Source organism: Cebus imitator, unplaced genomic scaffold (genome assembly GCF_001604975.1).
Source record: "Cebus imitator isolate Cc_AM_T3 unplaced genomic scaffold, Cebus_imitator-1.0 Scaffold59, whole genome shotgun sequence".
Lineage (NCBI taxonomy): Eukaryota > Metazoa > Chordata > Mammalia > Primates > Cebidae > Cebus > Cebus imitator.
This window is the reverse complement of record NW_016107374.1, coordinates 6,385,542-6,407,754: the sequence shown is the minus strand read 5'-3', so window position 1 is coordinate 6,407,754 and position 22,213 is coordinate 6,385,542. Positions and strand designations below refer to the sequence as shown.

General features: G+C 46.2%; 1 protein-coding gene across 3 annotated transcripts in view; it reads left to right on the top strand.

The window, feature by feature from the left end:
• The window catches only part of KSR2 (kinase suppressor of ras 2), a 523,481-nt gene extending 501,521 nt beyond the window's left edge, over positions 1 to 21,960 (top strand). For 2 of the 3 annotated variants that reach the window (XM_037738919.1, XM_017529548.2), the window contains exons 17-20: positions 6,833 to 6,964; positions 12,086 to 12,215; positions 13,158 to 13,291; positions 16,147 to 21,960. In XM_037738919.1, coding sequence (XP_037594847.1) covers positions 6,833 to 6,964; positions 12,086 to 12,215; positions 13,158 to 13,291; positions 16,147 to 16,153 — 403 coding nt within the window. In that variant the 3' untranslated portion in view covers positions 16,154 to 21,960. Of the gene's footprint in view, positions 1 to 6,832; positions 6,965 to 12,085; positions 12,216 to 13,157; positions 13,296 to 16,146 lie in introns of those variants that run through there. The other variant, XM_017529549.2, reaches the window with a different exon arrangement.
• The last annotated feature ends 253 nt before the right edge of the window (positions 21,961 to 22,213 follow it).

The window sequence follows — 22,213 nt, the reverse complement described above, 5'->3', positions numbered from 1 at the left end:
CCCTCCCACCCCTGCTCCAGCCAGGATTTTAACACAAACCCAGGGAGTACCCTCAGCAACATCTCCCAACAAGAAGTTCACATTTCCCAGCCACCCCCAAGTGGCCATCAATGACTTCTTGTGCTTTTATCCTTGTTCCAGTTACATATTATTGTGCAATGAGTCACCTCAAAACTTAGTGGCTTAAAATAAGTTATTGTCATCCCTCATGGTTCTGTGGGTTGACTGGGCTCAGCTGAGCTCTTGTGCTCAGTTTGTCTGTGCTGTAGGTGCAACCGGATGGGGGCTGAAGTTGGAGACAGCTGAAGGCTTCCTCATTCACACAGCTGGACTGGGCTGGCTAAAACATCTGGAGGGCTGATGGGGTTCTCTGATCCCCCTGCTTTTTCCTCTTCATGCAGCCTCTCTGCATGACTACATTGGGCTTCCTCACACCATGGCAGTCTCAGGGTAACCAAACTTCTTATGTAGCAACTGAGTTCCACCAAAGCAAGGATGTTGCAAACCATGACAGGGAGGTGTAACTCTGGGATACCCCGTGAATCCCGGAACCGTTCCCAGGTAATAGATTTGCCTCAGTATTTATGAATACCTCCAGTGTAGTTCTGGGGATCCACAAGGTCCCCTGCAGCAGTCCAGGTCAGTTTACTCCCTCATGTTTATGAAAAGGTATCTCCAGTAACCGCCCCTATTGCAGCTTAGAGCCCCCAGCGCAGCAACCAGAAACCAGGAGACACCCCTTGAACAAGAGGCATCTATGGCCCTGATCCACAGCCTGGGGGCTGAATTATGGGAATGGAGACAGAATGGAGCTGGCCAGGTTTTGGGCATTGCAGGAAGCAGGGGAGGTCAACTCTCAGGAGATGGGCCTGGAAGTTCTCTCTTTCATTACTCATTCAGCCAGTCAATTAGTATTTAGGGAGTGCATGTATTCATCAGCTTGGGCTGCTGTAACTCAATACCACACACAGGGGCTTAAACAACAGACATTTATTTTCTCACAGTTCTAGAGGCTAAAAGTCCAAGATCAAGGTGCTAGCAAATTTAGCTTCTAGTGAGGGCTCTTTTCCCAGCTTGTAGACAGCCACCTTCTTGCTGTGTCCTCGTATGACCTCTTCTCTGCACCCTGAAAGAGAAAGAGAGAGGTCTCTGATGTCTTTCATTTTCTTATAAGGACACCAATCTTACTGGATTAGGGCCCCAGACTTATGACCTTACTTAACCTTAATCACCTCCCTGTAGGCTTTACCTCTAAATACAATCAAGTTAGGGGTTAGGGGTTCAACATAGTAAATTTGGGGGAGACACAATTCAGTCTATAATACCTTGAGTTAGATTCCAGAAACTTGTTTGTATTTAACACACACCTGGCTCCCTGAGCCTCAGTTTCCTCACCTGTAAAATGGGAGTAGGGGCAGGCACTAATAGCACCTACCTCATAAGGCTGTTTTAATGATTAAATGGGATAGAAATGACAAGGGCTTAGTTTAGGGTTTTGCTCATTTTTTTTCCTTTGAGACGGGATCTCTTGCTCTGTCTCCCAGGCTGGAACACAGCAGTGCAATCACGGCTCACTGCAGCCTCACCCTCCCAGGCTCAAGTGATCCTCCCACCTCAGCCTCCCAAGGTGCTGGGCTCACAGGGGTGCCACCATGCCCAGCTGGGCTTTACCCTTTAATGGTTCTCTCCAGAAATTCTTGTAGAATTGGGGTGAGGTGCCTAGTCTCTGGGGTTTTAAAGACTTATTCTCAAACAGATCTCAGCTCTGTCCCTTTAGATGGGTTATCTAAATGTTTTGAGCCTCTGTTTCCTTATCCACAGAACAGGATGATAGCCATCAGATTGTGGGCTTATGAGGACTAAGTGGGATGGACAATCCGGCAACGAGTAGGCACTCAGCAGGAGTTACCTGCCTTCCTCTCCTACCCTCAGTCAGAGCTTGGGGTATAGGTAGCTCTTGGTGCCCAGCAGAGGGAGACTGCCCACCCCAGCCTGAGGCAGGGATGGGCAGCCCAGTGACGTGTGTTCTGCATATCCAGACAGACCCCAGCATACAACTGTTCCACCGTCATCAAGAAAAGGTATCGTTTTAGATGCCAGCGCTGTCATGCCAGCCTCCCAAAGCCTGTTATTAATCATAATAACCACAATGAAGATGATTTGGGTTTGTCACCAGTGGGCCCATTGCCATGGGAACGGGGCACCCCAGGGTGTCAGTGCCAGGCCTGGCTCCTGGCCCTCATCACACTCACCCCAGGCTGATGGCTCTTGCATGGCCACCATTCCACCTCCTGCCCTGGCCCCAAAATGCCAGTCATCTGCTGACCCCATGAGTCAGGAAGAGGTGGCGGGGTGTTTGCAAAAAGATGGAAGCAGAGAAGCTTTCCTTTGACAGAAGCACCCCAACCCAACCAACCCCCAATGGCCCAGCCATTGCAGGAGAACGTTGGCTGGCCTATGCCAAAAACCTTCATGGAGGACATTTCTACTGTGGGCTCTAGTCTCAACTGCACTTCTGAGTCCTCAAGATAACACACACACACACACACACACAGAGACACGTGCACGTGTAATAATTACATCCAGTGATTGTGTGGCTCTGGCAACTGACACAGTCCTGTGTCATGCAGCGTCTCATTTTAATCCTTGCAACAGCTCTGTGAAGTACAAATTAATGTACCCATTTTACAGATGGGAAAATAGAAATTTGGGTCTCCTCAAGGTTCCATAGCTAGTAAGCAGCAGATAGAGGCTTCAACCTCTGTGGGTATCTCTGATTCTAGAAACAAGAGCTCATTCAACTCTGCTGACTCAAGAGTTTGCTAGTGAGTTTGAGTAGTAGTTTCCAGCACAGGACATGTTGTATTATGTCTTTTGTGTAGAATATAGGAGCAAGTCATGTGTTATTAATGCTGAAATACTGAAATTTGGACCATTTCCTTATTTTGTATAAATTAGAACAATGATTCTCAACCAGGGCAATTTTCCCCCAGAGGACATTTGATGATGCCTGAAGACATTTTTAGTTGTCATGATGGGGGGAAGAGTGGGTGCTAATGGCATCTAGTGAGTAGAGACCAAGGATGCTGCTAAATGCCCAGGACACTGCCACCCAAAACGACAAAGAATGCCCAGACCCAAATGTCAATAGTGCCAAGGTTGAGAAATCCTAAATTAGAACAAATTTAATCGTGTCTGCCTGGCCACATTGCTTTCTGTTGCATGCATGGCCATCTGCTCCTAGCCTGGGAATGCAGGAGGTAGATGGGTGGCTAGCATCCCAGGTGGGATACCTGTGGTAAGCCACCATCCAAATGCAATTAAGAGCTGTGATTGCAGCAGTGACCCAGCTTTGCTTCCTTTCCTACAGTCTCTATTTTGGGTTCTACAAAAAGTTGAGTATATTCAAATGGATGCTACCTTCATGTGTAGGGTGGAGGGGGAATGAAAGATATCTTAAAGAACTGCATGTATGGGACACATCCAACCCCTACCCAGCTAGTGAATGTCACTGCAGCACTGGAATCCTGAGCCACAAACTCTTGGAGCCTCTTTCAGGGATCTTCCCTCCACCCGATGTTTCTAAAAGTGCGATCTGCAAGTTGATTTGGGGGAGGACATGAACAAACATTTTCTTTTTTTTATGGCTCTTAAAAAAATTGTCATTTAGGTTCTGGGGTACATGTGCAGATCATGCAGGATTGTTGCATAGGTACATACATAACAAGGTGGTTTGCTGCGTCCATCTCCCCCATCACCTATATCTGGTATTTCTCCCCTCATTATTCCTCCCCACCCTCCCCACCCCTCGCTGTCCCTCCCCTAGCCCTCCCCACCACTGACTGCAGTGTGCAATGCTCCCCTCCCTGTGTCCACGTGTTCTAATTGTTCAACACCTACCTATGAATGATAACATACGGTGTTTGGTTTTCTGTTCTTGTATCAGTTTGCTAAGAATGATGGTTTCCAGATTCATCCATGTCCCTATGAAGGACACAAACTCATCGTTTTTTATGGCTGTGTAGTATTCCATGGTGTATGTGTGCCACTTTTCTTTATCCAGTCTATCAATGATGGACACTTGGGTTGGTTCCAGATCTTTGCTATTGTAAAGAGTGCCGTAATGAACATATGTGTGCATGTGTCTTTATAATAAAACAATATATAATTCTTTGGGTATATACCCAGTAATGGAATTGCTGGGTCCAATGGTATTTCTGTTTCTAGGTCCTTGAGGAATCGCCACACTGTCTTCCTCAATGGTTGAACTAATATACATTCCCACCAACAGTGTAAAAGTGTTCCTATTTCTCCACATTCTCTCCAGCATCTGTTGTCTCCAGATTTTTTAATGATCAACATTCTAACTGGCGTGAGATGGTATCTCAATGTGGTTTTGATTTACATTTCTCTAATGACCAGTGATGATGAGCATTTTTTCATATGTTTGTTGGCCTCATAGATGTCTTCTTTTGCAAAGTGTCTTGAACAAACATTTTCTATCTTAATTTTAATGTGTATTAGAAAATCACTAGTCTCCATTTATGGCCACACTAAAGAGTGACCTATTCAAATAAATTTAAGTTAAAAATGCATTTCTTAGACTATAATAATCTAGAACAGTGTTATGTAATTTGGTGGCCACTAGCCAGATGTGGCCACATAAATTTAACTTTAATTAAAATGAAAAGTTAAGGGCTGGGAGAAGTGGCTCGTGCCTGTAATCTCAGTGCTTTGGTAGGCTAGACTGGAGGGTCCCTTGAGGCTAGGAGTTTGAAACCAGCCTGGGCAACATAGCAAGATCATATAGCAAGACCACATTCCTACAAAAAATAAAACAAAATTAGCAGAGTGCAGTTGCTCATGCCTGTAATCCCAGCCACTTTGTAGGCTGAAGATGGGAGGATTGCTTGAGCCCAGGAGCTCAAGGCTGTCATGAGCTATGATCTCGCCTCTGCACCTCAGCTTGGGTGACAGGCTGTCTCAGCAGACCCTGTCTCTAAAATAAAAAAATAATAATAAACATTCAGTTCTTCAATTGTAAGCCCCATTTCAAGTGCTCAACAGTCACAGTGGTTAGTGGCTGACACATGGACCATATAAAGGAAATTTCTGTCATAATGGCAAGTTCTATTGCACAATGCTGCTCTTGAAGGTGTTTAGATATGGCCACAATCATGATTATGGGATATGAATGAGTACGTTTGAAGGAGCAGCATGTCACATCTTATACATCTCAGAAAGCCTCCCTGGAAGAATCCAGCCAGCCCCAGGTCCCCACAAAGACCTTCATGCTGGAGGCTGTCATCCTGCATGACTTCAGTTTTGATGATTCAAGATATGTACCCCCTTCCCCGTGACGGCTCCCTTCCCCTGTGTTAATGAGCCAGTTCCTAGGAGTCTTGAGTCAGTGAAGACCTCACAGGGGGTCTGCTTAGATTTCAGTCCCACATGGAAAGCTCTGCCTTGCTAAGGACTTCCAGTGCAAGAAGGGAGCCAGCCTCCTTCCACATCTAAGAATTTATCCTAAGGAATAAGTTAATGTGGGTGAAGGGAGATAGTCCCAGTATCTACCCAAAGATGTTCATGGCAGCATTGTTCACAATGGTGAAAGGGAACTGCCCGCCCAAGGCCCATCAGCAAGGAGTTGGTTATATACACTGATACATAGGACGGGATGATGTGTTCCAACTACACTGGTGTTCTTTAGGGTTCTGGAACACCCTGAATGGGGCCAATGTTGGACCTTTGTCCTAGCTTCCCCTCTGCCTAGAATATTCTCCTTGTTCATGTAGCTGGATGCTTTATGTCACGTAGATCTTAGCTCACAGTTTACCTGCAGTAAGAACTGTCATATCTTGGATACATCATCTTTTAATTATTTATACAATGCTTATCATGATCTTTAATTTTTCCTACTTATTGAATTCATTTGTTGTCTCCTTTCCGTACCAAAGTGCAAGCTCTGGGAGGGAAGGGACCTTGTTGGTCTTGTTCCATGCCAGGCACAAAACCTAGGCATCATAGGTGATGACAAAACACAGTGGGTTATCATTATTTGTAGATTCACTGAAATGTATTTATAATCCCCCAAATCAGCACTCACAGCACTTTCATGGTTATTCAGGGACATGCAGAGTGGGGAAAACTTTGAGTTGCCTGATGCACATGTTCCCGGCTTAGGTCAAACAAGAGGATGCTCAGCCTTATTGTTTCAGCCTCATACAGAGAACTCTGGAGGATGGAGGTTGAGACAGAGTGGGCAGCACCAGGTAGCATAAGAAGCTGTAGCTCCAGGGCCAGTTGAATGAGATTTGAATCCCAACTCTGGCACCTGTTAGTAGGGCTGCCTCAGACAAGTCACTTAACACTTCTGAGCCCCATAGTCTATTATGTAAAATAAAACAGAATCTATTAGGATAAGTTGTTTTTAGGAGTTAAAATTAGAAACTATATGAGGGATGTGTGCGTGTGTACTATTTCCCCAGGAGCAATGATTCAGTGTTCTGCTAATTCCATGTTCCAGTGACTTTATAGAACATAATTGCCATGAATAACAAGAATTCACAATGTCATTAAATGAAGATGGGCAAGAAGGTAGGTGCCTCAGAGGCAATGGAATTTGATGATGGTTTGGGTCCTGAATGTTTCTTTAGAGCAGCCTTCCCTGCCCTCCTACTGGGTCTCAGACTCCAGTAGATGGTTAGGCAGTAGTCAATGGGGGAAGCAAGAAGGCCAGCAGAGATGGCTCCAGGGATGTGGAGTCAGTGCCACGGGGACTGATCCTCCCTGGGCTATGAAACTGAGCTCATCCTGTGCTTTGCTTCTCCAGGCGGGAGGACAAACTGCGCATCCAGAATGGTTGGCTATGCCACCTGGCACCAGAGATCATCCGCCAGCTGTCCCCCGACACCGAGGAGGATAAGCTCCCCTTCTCCAAACACTCTGATGTCTTTGCCCTTGGGTAAGTGGGCCCTGCCCTGGCCATTGAGAGCCACAGCCTGGGCAGAAGGGCACTTATCAAGTCTTTCAATGCTTTTGGAAGGGCCAGGGTGTACCTGTCTACAGGGCCAAGGTGGCTGGATTTTTGATGAGAATGGAGGAATCTGAGTAGGATATAGTAGAAAGAATGACCTTAACAAACCTGCGTGCCTGGTTTCTAATGGGTTATGCAGACGTAACAAGTTACCCAACTCATTTACTTATTCAATAGCTGTTTGTTGGCTGCCTGCTATGTGCTAGAATTGTAGCAGATGCAGGGGATACAAGATTCAGTCTTGTATCAGTTACTACTACATAACAAATTACCCCAAAACTTAGCCACTTAAAACATTTTTATCTCAAGTTTCCGTGGTCAGGAATTTGGGAGTGGCTTAGCTGAGTGGTTCTGAGTGAGGCTTTTAGGAAGTTGCAGTCAAGATGTTGGCTAGGGCTGTGGTCTCATCTGCAGGCTCAGTGGGCTGGAGATACATTTCCATGGTGGCCCACTCACGTGGCTGTTGGCTGAGGCCTCACTTCCCCAACCCTTGGGCCTATGTATAGGCTGCTTAAATGACTTCACAACATGGCAGCTACAAGCCTCATTGTCATTAATGATCTAGTCTCAGAAATTGATTTATCATCACTTCTGTCATATTCTGTTTGTTAAAAGCAAATTGCTAAATCCACTGCACACCTAAGGGGAAGAGAATTAAGTTCTATCTTGTACATAATGGAGTATCAAAGAATTTATGAACGTATTTAAAACCACGAGAAGCCCCTACTCTCTCTTTCTAGTGGAAGGCAGATAAAGAAATATCCAGCGTTAGCAAAGTATGATAAATGCTATTCTGAGAATAAACACAGGACTGTGGGAATTAAAAAGGAATCAAATCCAATCTGGGAGGGCAGAGAGGGCTCCCAGGAGATGATGATCCTGAGCCTAAGTTAAAGGTTGAGTACAAGGGCAGGGTGAGGCGTTCCAGATCAAAAGAATGTGCAAAGAGGTGCAAAAATAAAAGAACACTTTTCCCACATGAAAAAATATATAGAAGGGTTGGGAGAGGAAAGGGAGCTGATGAATGAAGAGTCAGAAAAAAAATTAGGCTGGGCGTGTTGAGGTAAGAGACTAGAAAGGTCAATCCTGCAAGGACTTAGAGGTTGAGTTAGGCATTTTTATTTCATGTTCAGTGTACTAAGGAGACATTGATGGTTATTAAGCTCTGGAGTTGGGGGGAGTGACATAATCCTAATTTGAGTTTTAGATCAATCAAATCACTCTGGCTGCTGTGTAGAGAATGAAATGAAGAAAGAGAGGATGAAGGTTGGGTGCCCAATACACAGGGAAATGCTGGCAGCCTTCACTGAATCGGAGCCTGTGGGTATGAAAGCTGAGAATGGACATCAGAAGCACACATAGGAGGTGGAAGCAATAGAGCTTGATCATGGATTGAATGTGGGTGGTGCCTACGTAGCTGCCTTAAGTAACCAGGTGGAGAGTGGCGTCATCCACTAAGGTTGAGACCATGGAGGTGCAGCAGGGTTGGGGTATGCCAGAAAGGCAAAGAGGTCAGGTTTGGACACAGTGAGTTTGAGCTGTCTTGGAGATGACAAATGGAACCACCAAAACACAGCTGCCTTTACACATCTAGTATAGAGAAGAAGAGTTTAGGATTTGTCAGCAAATAGGTAACTGCAGCCACAGACAGAATGAGGAGTCTTTGGAAGTACAGAAGAAGAAGGACCCAAGACCCCAGGATGCAGGGCAGAGTGGCCTGAGAAGGTACAGCCAGAAAAGCTTCTAGGCTCCCATGGCCATGCAAATCCTTGCCTAACCTTGTCCACAGGGTGGTTGCAAGGGCTGGGGAGAAAACACTGGGAAAGCTGTTTGGGAAAGTTGGAGGCCTGCAGATGAGTGCAATTAGACTTAGCACCACTGAGAGATGTTACAGAGACATTTATCCTTGGATAAGGGACCCCACTGCGTCTTCACTGAAAAACCCTGAGGAGACGTTTTCCGGAAGATCAGAATTCTCAACATCTGTTGCTTGGGCCCCTTTAGAGGATGTCAGTTGGCCTGATTAGTTTATGTCCAAATCTTTATCTAGTTAGATATTGTTATCTGAAACCAAATTGCAATGATTAAGTTGGTAGAGTTTAGTGCAAATTTAGCAAAAGAAAAAAAAATATGATTAACAAAATGTACCAGTGTAATTGGTTTTCTGCTGGAGTTTTCATCTTCAGCAATTATTTTTTCTTAAAGTGAGTTTCTCTTGAAAATTGGATTTAAAAGGAAGTTTTAATGAGGCTTTTATTTCTGACACTGCTGAATTCCGAAGGACCTGGCGCTCTGGGTTTCCTGCCAATTAGGTGCATCCTGTTGCTTGGGAACCTCGTGCTCAGAAATGGCTTAGAACAAAAATGAACTTTTTAAAGAGTATTGAGCACTATGTTAAGCCTTTTATGTGCACTGTCTCACAGAATTTTTATAAGCACCCTTTGAAGCAGATACCATGTTGCTCCCAATTGACAGATGAGAAAACTGAGGCTTCAAATGGCTCAGTGACATGCCTTACAGTGACTAATGATGGTGCTTAGAGTCACCTGAAATATCCTGTACTTTAGAATTGGAGCTTTTAACCATGGAGCCCTGATGGGATTGGGATTTATTTCACCACTCAAAGCACTATTTCTCTCAACTGCAAATCAAGGATAATAAACCCATTGGGGTGTTCTAAGAATTGAGTGAGAAAACATTTGTAAGGTACCCAGCACAGGGAGGAACTCCTCAAAACACCCTTCCCCCTTTCACATGAGCGGTGGATAAGTCTGTTTATGCCTTCTTCACCAGACTCCAATCACCAGCTACAAGCTTGCACCTCCCAAATTATGCACTTTCCTGATGACAAAGGACTCTTAAATAGGATGGAGTCTAAGCTTCCTAGCATAGCACATTGGCCAGTGGTACAATCCTGGACTCAGGTGGACTAAGTTCAACTTCTGGCTGCCCTTCTTGTTTGTTGTATTATCTTGGGAAAGACATATAACCTTTTTGGACCTCAGTTTCCTCATCTGTGAAAGGGGGATAATGTTAATAATAATGCCTCCTGTTTTAAAGTGTAGGGTTTGTTATTATTCAGGTAGCATGAGGCCAACAGATCAGGAGACAGTTGCCATTGAAAAGATGGTTTATTACTCACAGTTCTAGAGGGGGACGTGACACACCATGCAATGTCCACAGCGGGCAGCACCAGGGTGGGTCTGGAGGCAGAGGAAATGGTTGGAAAACATTGGGAAGGGCTTTTATTGTGGTTTCCTTGGGAAGGAGCAGGGAAGGCAGGGTAAGAAGGTTTAGGATTCGCTTGTTTGAATAATTTCAGCAGGCTCTGGCCTGTAGGACTAGGGAATATTGGCCCAGAGCTTGAAAGCCCAATTAAAGAGGTAGTTGGTAATGTAAGTATGAGCTCTGGATTATTTAGTTTGCCTGTGAAAGGTGCACTCACAGGTGAGCCCTTTAGTATCTCCAGGAATTGGCTGTTCCTGGAAGGGGAAGACCCTCCAGGTTCAGCAAACCCCAGAGTAGTCAAAGCATCAGAATAAAAAGACATGCTTAATAGATCTCCCTCAGCAAAAAACTTAGAATAGTGTCTAGTGCAGAGTAAAAACTCAATAAGCATTATTATTTATTGTGATAACTATAATCTTCCAGCACCTTCTCTTGAGAGCTTTCTGACCATCTAATTTGACATCCCAACACTTGAGCATCACCACCCATTCCCCATCCCAGAGGTATGAGGTTGTCAGGTAGAAGGAAGACGTAACTAAGAAGTGAAACCCTAGTAATAGCTGATTTGACACAGTGCTCTGATCAGTGAAAAGGATAGCAGAGTGCTTTGTGTTCTTTAAAGCAAACTTACATGAATTAGAGTGGAGGAATGATCACTTTCTAGGATTGTTTCAGATATTTCTTAAGTTGGGTAATCTTGTGCTGAAAGCACTGACACCTGTCCCCATGGTACAGCTCAGTGACACCCCAGCATCCTGTTTCATCCACTGGAGTCCTCACTGCTGTTCACACTTCACAGCATCACTTATGCACCACCTGACTCATCACCCCATCCATGGCACATGCTACTTATTGGAGCAATCCTTTCTCCATTAATTGCAATGTCATGATTTATGAAATGGAAGATAATGTAGTAAATATCTAGAATAATCCTAGCCTGGAGTTGACCTGGCATTCAGAGTCCCAGATAAACATCCTTGCACTGCAGTGTTATCATTATTCTCATTTATCAGGTAAGAAAACTTGCACTCAGAGAGGTGAAGTGACCTACCCAGGAAACCTACCCTATTATACTACTAGTATAATAGAATCAGGACTTGAACCCAAGTCCGTGTGAACCCAAGCCACTCTCAAATCTCTTTTTTTCTTTCCACTATTCCACAGGATGGTTTATATTTAGGGGAAAAAAAGTATAAAAGAAAAAAATTCTAATCTGTCACCAAGAGTTATTGTTAACATTTTGCTATGCTTTACTGTATTTTCTTGTTTGTACCTCTATAGTGGTTTTAAAAAGAGCAATCTCAAACTTTACATACAGTCTCATATCCTGCTTTTTAAGACTATATATTGAGCTTTTTTATGTCAGCAAAATTTCTTTGAAATGTTTTAATAATAATACAGAATTTCATTTTATTTTATGGATTTACCATAATACATCTAACTAATTCCTGTTATTGGACAATTTTGTTATTCCTACTTTTTTCAATATCATATATAATGCTCTAGAGAATATCATTATAAATAAATTTTTGTATCCCTAATTATTTATCTGCAACGATATCCTAGATTCATTACAAGTAGAATCAGGGGCAGAGATCCTAACCACATTATATTTAACTATTCATTAGAAGATATCCTGAGATAAATATGACTTCTAAGACATTAAGAAAGCTTAGGTGTGTCCCACGTGGCAAAATGCCAATCCCATGAGGAAGAAACTGGGGAGAAGAATGGGTGCCAGGAGGCTGGCTGGGTGGGTGTGGGTACAGGGATGCAAGTGACACACCACACCAACACCACTTTAACAACGTCTGCCAACAGCACAATCTGGTATGAACTCCATGCCAGGGAGTGGCCTTTCAAGACCCAACCGGCAGAGGCAATAATCTGGCAAATGGGCACAGGCATGAAACCCAACCTCAGCCAGATCGGCATGGGAAAAGAAATCTCGGTAAGTCCCGAGATAGGGCCAGACCTGGGAGATGAGGGGAGACACAAACATAGTCATGGGTCTTCTTTTTATTATGTGTTAAGGTTACAAATGCTTTCCCATAGGGTGACCAAAAAAATATGCATTTCAACCTTGTCAGAAGTTTGAAGCTTGGAAGGCAAGGTTGCTGCACTGTGCCTGCAATTTCAGGTATCTGCCACCAGGGGCACAGTAACACGTGGTCAGGTTTTTCCTAACTATGGATTGCTGAGTTAGGTAGAACCAATATATCCCTTTTTTTCTGGTATTTTTTTAAAGATATTAATTTAAAAATCACAAATATTAATGTTCTAATTTTATTTGCATCTACATGATAATTTTAAGGCATTATCTAACTCAGAACAAGACATACAGAAACAGAGAAGCCTGGGTATATATTAATATTAACAATCTTCCTCTAAAACACAGCAGGAAGAATCCTTTTTTGATCAGAAGACAGATAAGTCAGAGAGGGAGTAATTACCTTGTATGTTTTTAAGAATTACCTGCACCTAGGTGATGAAGAAATTACTAAAAGTAACTTTTCTCCTCTGACTTTGAAGGCCTCTTATAGTATTGAGATATGGATGGATGCCCCAGGATTCCCTTTTATCCCTCCTCTTAAGAAAATATCAAGAAACTCTTTGGGGATTATTACTGATCCTAGACTTTCTATAATAGAGCTTACCTAGTTGTTATTTGGGCTCAGAAAGTAGATGGGAAGAAGGATGGATGGATGGATGGACCGATGGATGGATGGACAGATGGTGGATGGATAGATGGATGGATGGATGGACTGATGGATGATGGAGGAATATGAAAATGGGGCAGATGAGTGGACAAATGGGCAAACCCAATGAGATGCCAAAGAGTAATCAAGAAGTCACCGTTTATGTGTAATTACCATACATTGGTTTCATTTAGGACATTCTTCTCTTCTGCTGGGCCTTTGAACAAGAAGAGAGACCTACCTTCACCAAGCTCATGGACATGCTGGAGAAACTGCCAAAGCGAAACCGCCGCCTGTCTCACCCTGGACATTTCTGGAAGTCTGCAGAGTAGGTTTTCCCACTTAGCATCTCTCCCCACTGCCTTGTCCTCTGGCCCTTGTTACCTTTTTGATCCTCTCTACACCTTTTTTACTGCTCCCCAACAAGGTCCTATCCATGTGCTCACCCTTCATCAACCACATTCCCCACAAGGTTTCTGTTCAGTGGAGTCTGTTTTGGGGTTTGGGTCCTGGAGTCTGTCATATGGGGTCTTGGTTTTGGCAGCTACCCTGGTTTTCTCATTTCTTATATCTTCCTGATGAAGATTGATGCCCCAACGAGTCTGAGCATCATGCAGTGAGGTGATGTCTGAACCTGCCAAGCCCCCCATATGGCAGGTATTCAGAGTACTCTTCCACGAAGCCCTGCTTTCAGGAACTCTTCCTTCTGAGGCAGCAACTTGCCCCTGTCATGGCAGATCAGTTTCCAGCATTTTCTATTGCATCAACACTAGAGCAGGAAAGGCTCTCAGGTTCTTAGCACAAGTATCTCACTGGCTTCCTCATAAGAGGCTCCAGACCATGCTCCTTCCCCTTGTTTCTGGCTGGAGATAGGTAGTTCTATCTGAGATAATGAGTGTGGCATCTCGTTCTGGGACTTCCTCACCAGCCCCAGCTTCCATGACTGAACTCTCTAGAAGGTAAGAGGGAGACAGGCCCAGATGAGGCTACTGAGGGCTCCCCATGGCTCTGCCAGTTGCTCCCAGGTGTGCATGGTTGTACACACTCACACAGACACTCTCAATTACTCACACACATGCAGACACAGGAGCACACCGCTGCACTCAGATCTATTACACACAACCTTACCCAAGAACGTTCCATGAATGCACACCCCTTCACCGAAGGCTGCGTATGTAGGCAGACTCAGGCACATACACAGGTACACAATCCCATTGCATGGTACATGAAGACGTGTATATACACACTTGCAAGGCAGTACCCACAGATACAAATACCCCCACCTGTGCGCGTGGTGTACCATAGCAATTGTCAGTCTTCCCATGAAGATCCCCAAGGCAGTGTCCTAAAGAGCCAATGTCCCCAGGGACTGTGGACATTAGGAGGCTCTTTTTTACTCCCATTCACTGCCCTTTTTTTTTTTTTTTTTGGTGATTTATAATTGTTTGTTCTTTTTTTTAATTGCACTTTAGTTTCTGGGATGCATGTGCAGAACATGCAGGATTGTTGCATAAGTCCATACATGGCAATGCGGTTTGTTGCCACCATCCCCCCATATCACCTATATCTGGCATTTATCCCCATGTTATCCCTCCGTAACCTCCCTACCCCCTGCTGTCCCTTCCCTGTTCCCCCCCCCCACAGACCCTAGACTGTGATACTCCCCTCCCTGTGTCCATGTGTTCTCATTGTTCAACACCCACCTATGAGTGAGAACATGCAGTGTTTGATTTTCTGGTCTTGTGTCAGTTTGCTGAGAATGATGGTTTCCAATCCCCTGCCATTTGAGCTTGCTGAACCTGGAGGGTGGAATCTCTTCTTCCCCCAGGGGCTTATCCTTTCCCCAGACCAGCGGAAGGAGCATAAATTTTACAGACCGATGTAGATTGGAATTCCCACTCCACTGCGTGATAGCTGTGTGGCCTTGGGCACGTCACTTGGCCTCTCTGAGCTGTAGTTTCATGCTCTGAAAGGTGACAGCAGTGAAACTGCTCTAGCGGAAGTACTGTCCCATGTGGCCACAGGTAGAGCACCTAGTTGCAGGTGCCTCCTACATAGCAGGTACTCACTGTAGCAGGTACTCAGCTGCCATCGTCTGCCAGGAAGGAGAATGAGCCCTATTCTGGCAGCCTGGCAGGATTTACAATGCATTGGATATGAAAACAGACAGAAGGAAGCTTTAACAAGCAAAAACTCTGCCCAGCTAAAGGAGTGCTGGCAAGTTAGAGAATTAGTGTTGGAACTCCAGGCAGGACCCAGCAGTGCCTGGTGTTACAAAACCCTAGGGTCACAATTCAGTGACCTCTGCTCTCCTAGGGGCCAGAGAAGAGAGGGTAGGAGTTCAACTGAAGAGAAGGACTTAAAGTGTACTGGTTGAAGGGAAAGGCAGGAGGCTTCACTTTATATATTTTACTGTGGAGTTGGGCTGAAAAAAAAACAAAAACAGAGGACCAGAAACTTGTGGTCTAGCAGAATGGGATGTTAGGTTCAATGGAATTTTCCATTCATTCCCTCTTCCATTCATTAGTTTTGTTTTCTTTTTTTTTATTCAGCCCATTTGTGCTGAACATCTTTTATGTGCTAGACACTGTTCTAAGAGTGAGAATCCAGTGCTGAACATAAATGAGTTCTTCTGGCTGCAGTGGACATCAAAGTCTGCTCATAGCAGGAGGCTGTGGTGTGGGTCCCAGTCCCACCCCATCTTCCTGCAACTCTAGCTGTTACAGAGCTTCATCCCAACCCCACACACTGGATGACTGACCACTCCTAGTCCTTGCCCAAGTGGGAAAAGTTCTGGGTTCAAATTCTGACCCCACTGCTTCCTGGCAGTGTGTCCTTGGGCAAAACACCTAACCTTCTAGGTCTCAGTGTTTTCATCTGTGAAATTGTATGATTTCATCATAGAAGTTCATCTCTGATTACTTTCATATGTGAAACTATTCATAGCCTATATTGCAGGCTCGTCTCAGGCTTCAGTGAGATCAGGTATGTGTGGTACTTGGCACAGAACCCAGCACATAGTAAGACCTCAGTTAGCAGAAATCTCTTCCATTTCTTCTTGCAGAAGACAGGAGCAGCTCATCTCAAGCCACCTGGCCCTCTGAGAGGGAGCTCATTCACAACAGATGACATCATCACGTCCTGCGATGTCTCACCACTCTCTCCCTTCTCTCCCCACTCCAGGCTGTGACCTTTGGACTCCGGGACGGCACTCAGCTGCCTGGGCTCCCGTCACCTGTCCCTCCCTGCTCTGTCGTCTGCCAGCTCCAGAGACCAGAGACTCAGCATCAGAGGGCACTGACCCTGACTGACCTGGGAGCACTGGATGACTGCTCGGCAGCCTCCCTGCACCTCCGACTTGAGCACTTTTCCTCGGGCAGGGTTGGGGACCCCCAAGCTAGGACAGAACCGGACCAGCCAGGGTGATGCGGTATTGATCAGTGCGGCCTGGGGAACAGCACAAATGGGAGCACTGCTGGCTGCATGTGGTGCCTTTGGGCTATGGGACTAGGACAGGAGGCCCCACGTGGGCGGGCTCGCAGACCGGGCTATGTGTGTGCGTGTCTGTGTGTATGACACTGTTCACTCTCGTTTCACCTTGACAAGCAAGAGCCAGACTGTCCCAGTGATGGGGCGCCCCTCAGTTGTTATGTGTCTGTGTGGTGGGTTCCAGCTGTCTGACCTGGGAAAGTAAGAGGCAGGTACAGAGCCAAGCGCCAGCTTAGTCAAGGCTACTGAGCCAAGATCGAGTAGGGAAGGCTGGGGGTAGCTAAGCTTGTTCCTTTGGAAATATATGCTTTCAGACACCCCAACCCAAACCTGTCGTGGTGTGTGGCACCTTTGCATAGGGCTCCGAAGTACAGTAGGAAAGTTAGAACGTCTTTTGAGTTCTGGGTCTCTCTGGGGGACCTATTCCCCCAGTTTTGCCTCACTGCCCCCACCTCCTTGCGATTTGGAAAACCAAGATGACTTCTGGGGGCTCCTTAGAGCTCACGGTCATTCAGGGCACCCCCTGAAGTCTGGGCCCTGAGAATCGGACTCTGGGCAGGGAGTCCTAGGACATTCCTTTTCTTCCTTCTTCTCTACTACTGACACCAGTGAAGCTTATCCCCCCACCTTGGTAGATGTGGGTCCTTGGAATACGTCCATGTTAGGTTATGTGGCTGTACATATGATTACACGTTTGCAAAAGATTTCCCTGCTTTTCACCCTTACGGAGTCCTATTGAGGGAACACAAAGGGAGGGTGTTTGTTAAGGTTCTGCCTTCTCCACTCTAGCCTGGTGCAGGGTCCTCAAGTGGCTTCCCCATTGGGAGCCTTTGTTCTCACCTGTTCCCTCAGTGCCCACCTTCCCTCCCTCCTCTTGCTCCCAGCCTGGGCAGGCGACTCTTCCTGACCATGTTGGGGAAACCACCGGCGTTCTGCAGGAAGGATGCCAGGAGCAGGCTGGGTGTGCAGAGCTATGGGAGAGGAGAGCCTCTGGGTCATTTGCCCATGTTTTCAAAGCCCTGACCCCCTGGACATGACCTGGTACAAAAGGGAAATCTGTCCCCAAGCAGAGCAATAGTAGGGGCATCTGGGCAGTGAACAGGAAGCCCAGGGTAGTCCACAGCCCCTCTGTATTTCCCAGGCACTGCCTGGGCCCTAGTTTTCTTGTAGCTGCTACCTATCCAGGCATCTCCCTCCTAGAGAGCCAAAGAGAGGAAGTGGAACTTCAGACACGCTACCTGACCTTCCTCTCAAAATCCAAACAGACCTATGGGGATCTGTTCCCCACCTTGTGTGGCTCCCAGACTGGTTCATGCTCTGGGGGCCAAACCTGCTTCCAACCCGGGAAGAATGATGAGACCAGTTCTGCTTCCCAGGAGCCTGGCCAAGGGAGACCCCTGTGTTTTCCAGAGATCCCTCCTGGATTGCCTTTCCAACACTCCCAGCTGTTTGGGATCAGAGGACTAAAGACCCTGGCTTGGGCTGCTCCTAAGTGGACATTGCTCTTCTGGGGACATCTGTGGCTCTTGGTTTAACATGTGTGTGTATGTGTCTTGGAGGCATTTTATACATGTTTGCCTGAGCCCCAGCCACTCTGGGGTTGCTGGGGATGGCGCTTGTCAATGGACACCTCTCCATCCCAACACAACACTCTGCGTCCCAGTCCTGGGCCTGGATTTGCACCTGCCTTGGCTCTGCCCAGCAGCCTACTGAGTGCCTGAAACCCAATCACTCCCTTCTCTTCCATCACAGCAGGACTTCTTGAGTCCACGGGCTCCCGTCTTTGTCATGTTCCTTTGTGCCAAGAGAGAGGCTACGAGGAAGGGAAGAGGCAGCCAGGGTCCATTCCCCTGCAGCTGAAATGTCCACAAGAACGCACCTTCTCATCCTTGCCTCTCCTGTTTCAAGAATTAAGTAAAATGTCCAACCACAGCCTTTGGCAAGGCCTAACATGGTCTCTAATAGTTGATTTTTCCATTCATTCAGGAGCACCAGTTTGGGATTAAGACTGACAGGGCCTGAGTGATCCGGGGAGAAACCCCAGCCCTTTGTGGAACAAGGTTCATTGGGTCCATCCCCGAATCTGTGTCTTTTGCTCTTGACTTCTCGATCCTTCCCCACTTCTCTACTCTGTCTCTACCTGCATTGGTCTCTGCTACGGCCAGGCCAGGCTCCTGGCCTTCAGTCCCTTCCTGACACCCCTACCCTCCCCTGTCCCCTAGACACTGCCCTGACTTGTTGAAAAGCCAGCTCTAATTTGCAGACATTTGAATCCAGGAAGACCCAAACCACTGCCTTCCCTGCTGGCCTCCATCTTTATTCACTGAGGAAGTATTGGGAGGAGGTTATATTCATCTTATGCAGGGAGAGAGGAAAACAGAGGAAAGAGGCTATATATTTTTACATTGTAATTTCCAGCCTCACTTACAACTCATTCTATACAATCCACACGGCCGAGATTTGTATGTTTGCCCTTATCCCATCACAGCTGCACACGGGTGCCCAGTACACATAAGTCACTGACTCAACAGCAAGTTGTTCCAGTCTGTCTTGCTTTTAGCAAACCCTTATATATACAGACTTCCCAAGGGGACCAGTCCACAGGGTGAAGATTCACCAGGAAGCCTTGGCTTTGCAGAGAAAAACATCTCAGCTTTCTTTAAAGGGCATGTGGATTTGCACATAAATTTCACCTAATTCTTCTAGGACACAGGTTGTTCATAAAACCAAGGATCTTCCTTCTTGGTCTTCTGTGTGGGAACATGCCCCTGTGTCCATATCCCCAGAGCCAAGCTGGAAACCCAAAATCATTGCTTAGATCCATTTTGTCCTGGTATTCCTTTTACTGATCAAAGAGAAAATTTTCATCTTGCCAAGGACCCCCCCACCCCATCCTCACCCCATCCACTTGTCTCCACAACTACCTTGGATTGTCAGTCAACAGAAGCCCTTGACTGATATTGATCACTAGACTTTTGTATCCAGGAAACCTAGTTCTTCCCTTTTTCTCACCTCCTATGCCATATACACACATTATGCCCCTCTACACGTACACACAAAACCAGCCTTCTCTCACCTTCTACAATTCCTATCCTGACCTATGCCTGATCATCAAAGGTACGGGGAGGAAGTCATGGACACAGGGCTCAGGCCAATCATTATCAACCCAGGGTTGCAGGCTACCCCTTATAGGCCATATCCAGCCTGCCAAATGGTTTTTACATGTTTTAATTGAGGAAAAATCTCATGACATGAAAATTTTATAACATTCAAATTTTATGTCAATAAACAAAATGTTATTACAGCACTATCACTTCTCCATTTATGCCACCACGGCTGCTCCTGTGCTACAGTGATGGAGCTGGCTATTTGTGACAGAGACACTGTGGCCCACACAGTCAAAAACATTTACAATCTGGCCCTTTCCTAACTTCACTAACCTTTGATAGAGAGGATTGGATATGGCTGTCAGGGGAGGAACAGGAGCCATGGGGGAAGTTGCAGGGGTGAGAGAAAAATCTTGTTTCAGTGGAAGAAGGCCAGCTTGCCCCAAGATGCAGCAGCTGCCTCAGGAAGTAGAGAACTCCCTCTCCTTGGAGAGGGTGGAGCAGATGTTGACTACTTGGCATGTGTGATATGGAGGCAATTCAGGCCCTGAAAGCTAGATCAACTCCCTAGACTTTAAGACTTGTAATTTGCTAAGGTGGTTATGATAACAAAATATCACACACTGAGTGGCTTAAACAACACGAATCTATGCCTCACAATTCTTGAGGCTGGAAGTCCAAGATCAAGGTGTCAGCAGGGTTGGTTTCTGGTGAGGCCTCTCACTTTGGCTTGCAGACGGCTGCCTTCTGATTGTGACCTCAAGTGGCCTTTCCTCTGTGACTGCACATCCCAGTATCTCTTCCTCTTTGATAAGGACAACTGTCTTCTTAGATTAGGGTCCTACTTTTGACCTATTTTAGCCCATTACCTCTTTAAAGGCCCTATCTCCTTGTCCAGTCACATTGAGGGTTTGGCCTTCAACGTGAGAATTTAAGCAGGACACAATTCTGTCCATAGCAAAGACGCTTGATATTTCCAAGGCTCTGTGATTTTACTCTCATCCCTGGCTTTCTTTCCCCACACTGTTTCTCAATCTTGGGTCCCCAAATATGCCCTCCCTTTCCTCATCCTGTGCCCACCTTCACTTCACCCATCCATCCCCCACAGGCTGGTCTTGTTCCACTGTGCTCACCAGTATCCCCCAGCCCCCCTCACCTCTGTGAGGCTCCTAGAACTGCTGCAACAAACCACCACCCACTGGGGGCTGAAAATAGCAGATATATCATCTCTCACCCATCTGAATGCTGGAAGTCCAAGATCAAAGTGTTAGCAGGGCCATGCTCCCCCTGAAATCTGTAAGGGAATCCCTCTTGGTGGCTTCTTAACCTCTGGTGCTTTCCTGGTCATCACTGGCATTCCTTGGCTTGCAGCCGTGTCAGTCCAGTCCCTGCCTTCATCATCTCTGTGTGCGTCCGTATCTTCATATGGCCGTCTTCTTATAAGGACACAAGTCATATTGGATCAGGGGCCCACCCTACTTAAGTATGACCTCATCTTAACTAATTATATCTGCGATGACCCTTTCTCCAAATCAAGTCACATTCTGAGGTACTAGGAATGAGGACTTAAACATGTTTTTTTTGTTGTTGTTGTTGTTGTTGTTTTTTTTGGTGGGGGAAGGATTTGGGGAGACCACAGTTCAACTTATAACACCCTCTAAGACATTTTCTCTTGTGCCTTGACTGGTCCCTCCACTGCAGCACCCAGGTCCCCTGGAAGACAGATTCCCCAGACTTCCTGGTCCCTGAGGTCAGGCTCTTGCTGTCATGCTTACCAAGCTTACTACAATCAACACGTCCCATCACTGACTTCCAGAAGCCGGGATCTCAGTTCTGTGGCTGTGGGGAACAGGCTGTAAGTGGCTGGTCTGTAGTAAGACTGTCACTTGACCCCTGAATGTGCTTCATAGCCCCATCCAAAGCGGTTGGTGACACAGCATCTGATTTGTTCTATACTCTCATTCACTGACAAAGGAGTGGACTTTGATGAGCTACCTTTTGCTGTTTCCTTTTTTGGCTTTGCCTGTGATGTGGGGAAGTTCCCAGGCAGACTCACACAGCCACTTTCCCTGGCTCCCAGCCTCGCCTCCTCCAACCCTACCTCGCCCTCACGTGCACACACCTGAAAAGGAATCGCCTTGAACTCCAATGGGAGTGACAGGCAGCAAATGTCAGTCTGGGATTTGGAATGTGGGGCCATAGTGAACCTCTGTCCTCTCTGGTCAGTGCCTATGATATTAACCCAAATCCCAGACTCCCTTCTCGAGGCTCTGCAATCCATGGCCATTCCATTACCAGTTTAATTTTGAAAATGGTAGTTGGGCAGGAAGCTGGTAGAAAATCTGCAGTCCCAGTGGCCTCCTGGACTTGTCTTAATGGTACCTGGCACATAGTAGGTGCTAAAAAAATGCTTACAGAATGCAGACAGAAAGGGTTGCTGGGTAAGAATGAGGCCCTGGCACAGGGAGCTAGAAGGGCACCATTGGCAGTGTGGTATCAGGATTCCCCTTTGCCAGACAGTGTTGTGGGTGCTACATCAACCCCAATGAGTTTGCTAGGTTTGTTGTTGTTTAGAGTTAGAGTCTTGCTGTCACCCAGGCTGGAGTACAGCACGATCATAGCTCACTGTAGCCTCGAACTCCTGGCCACAAGCA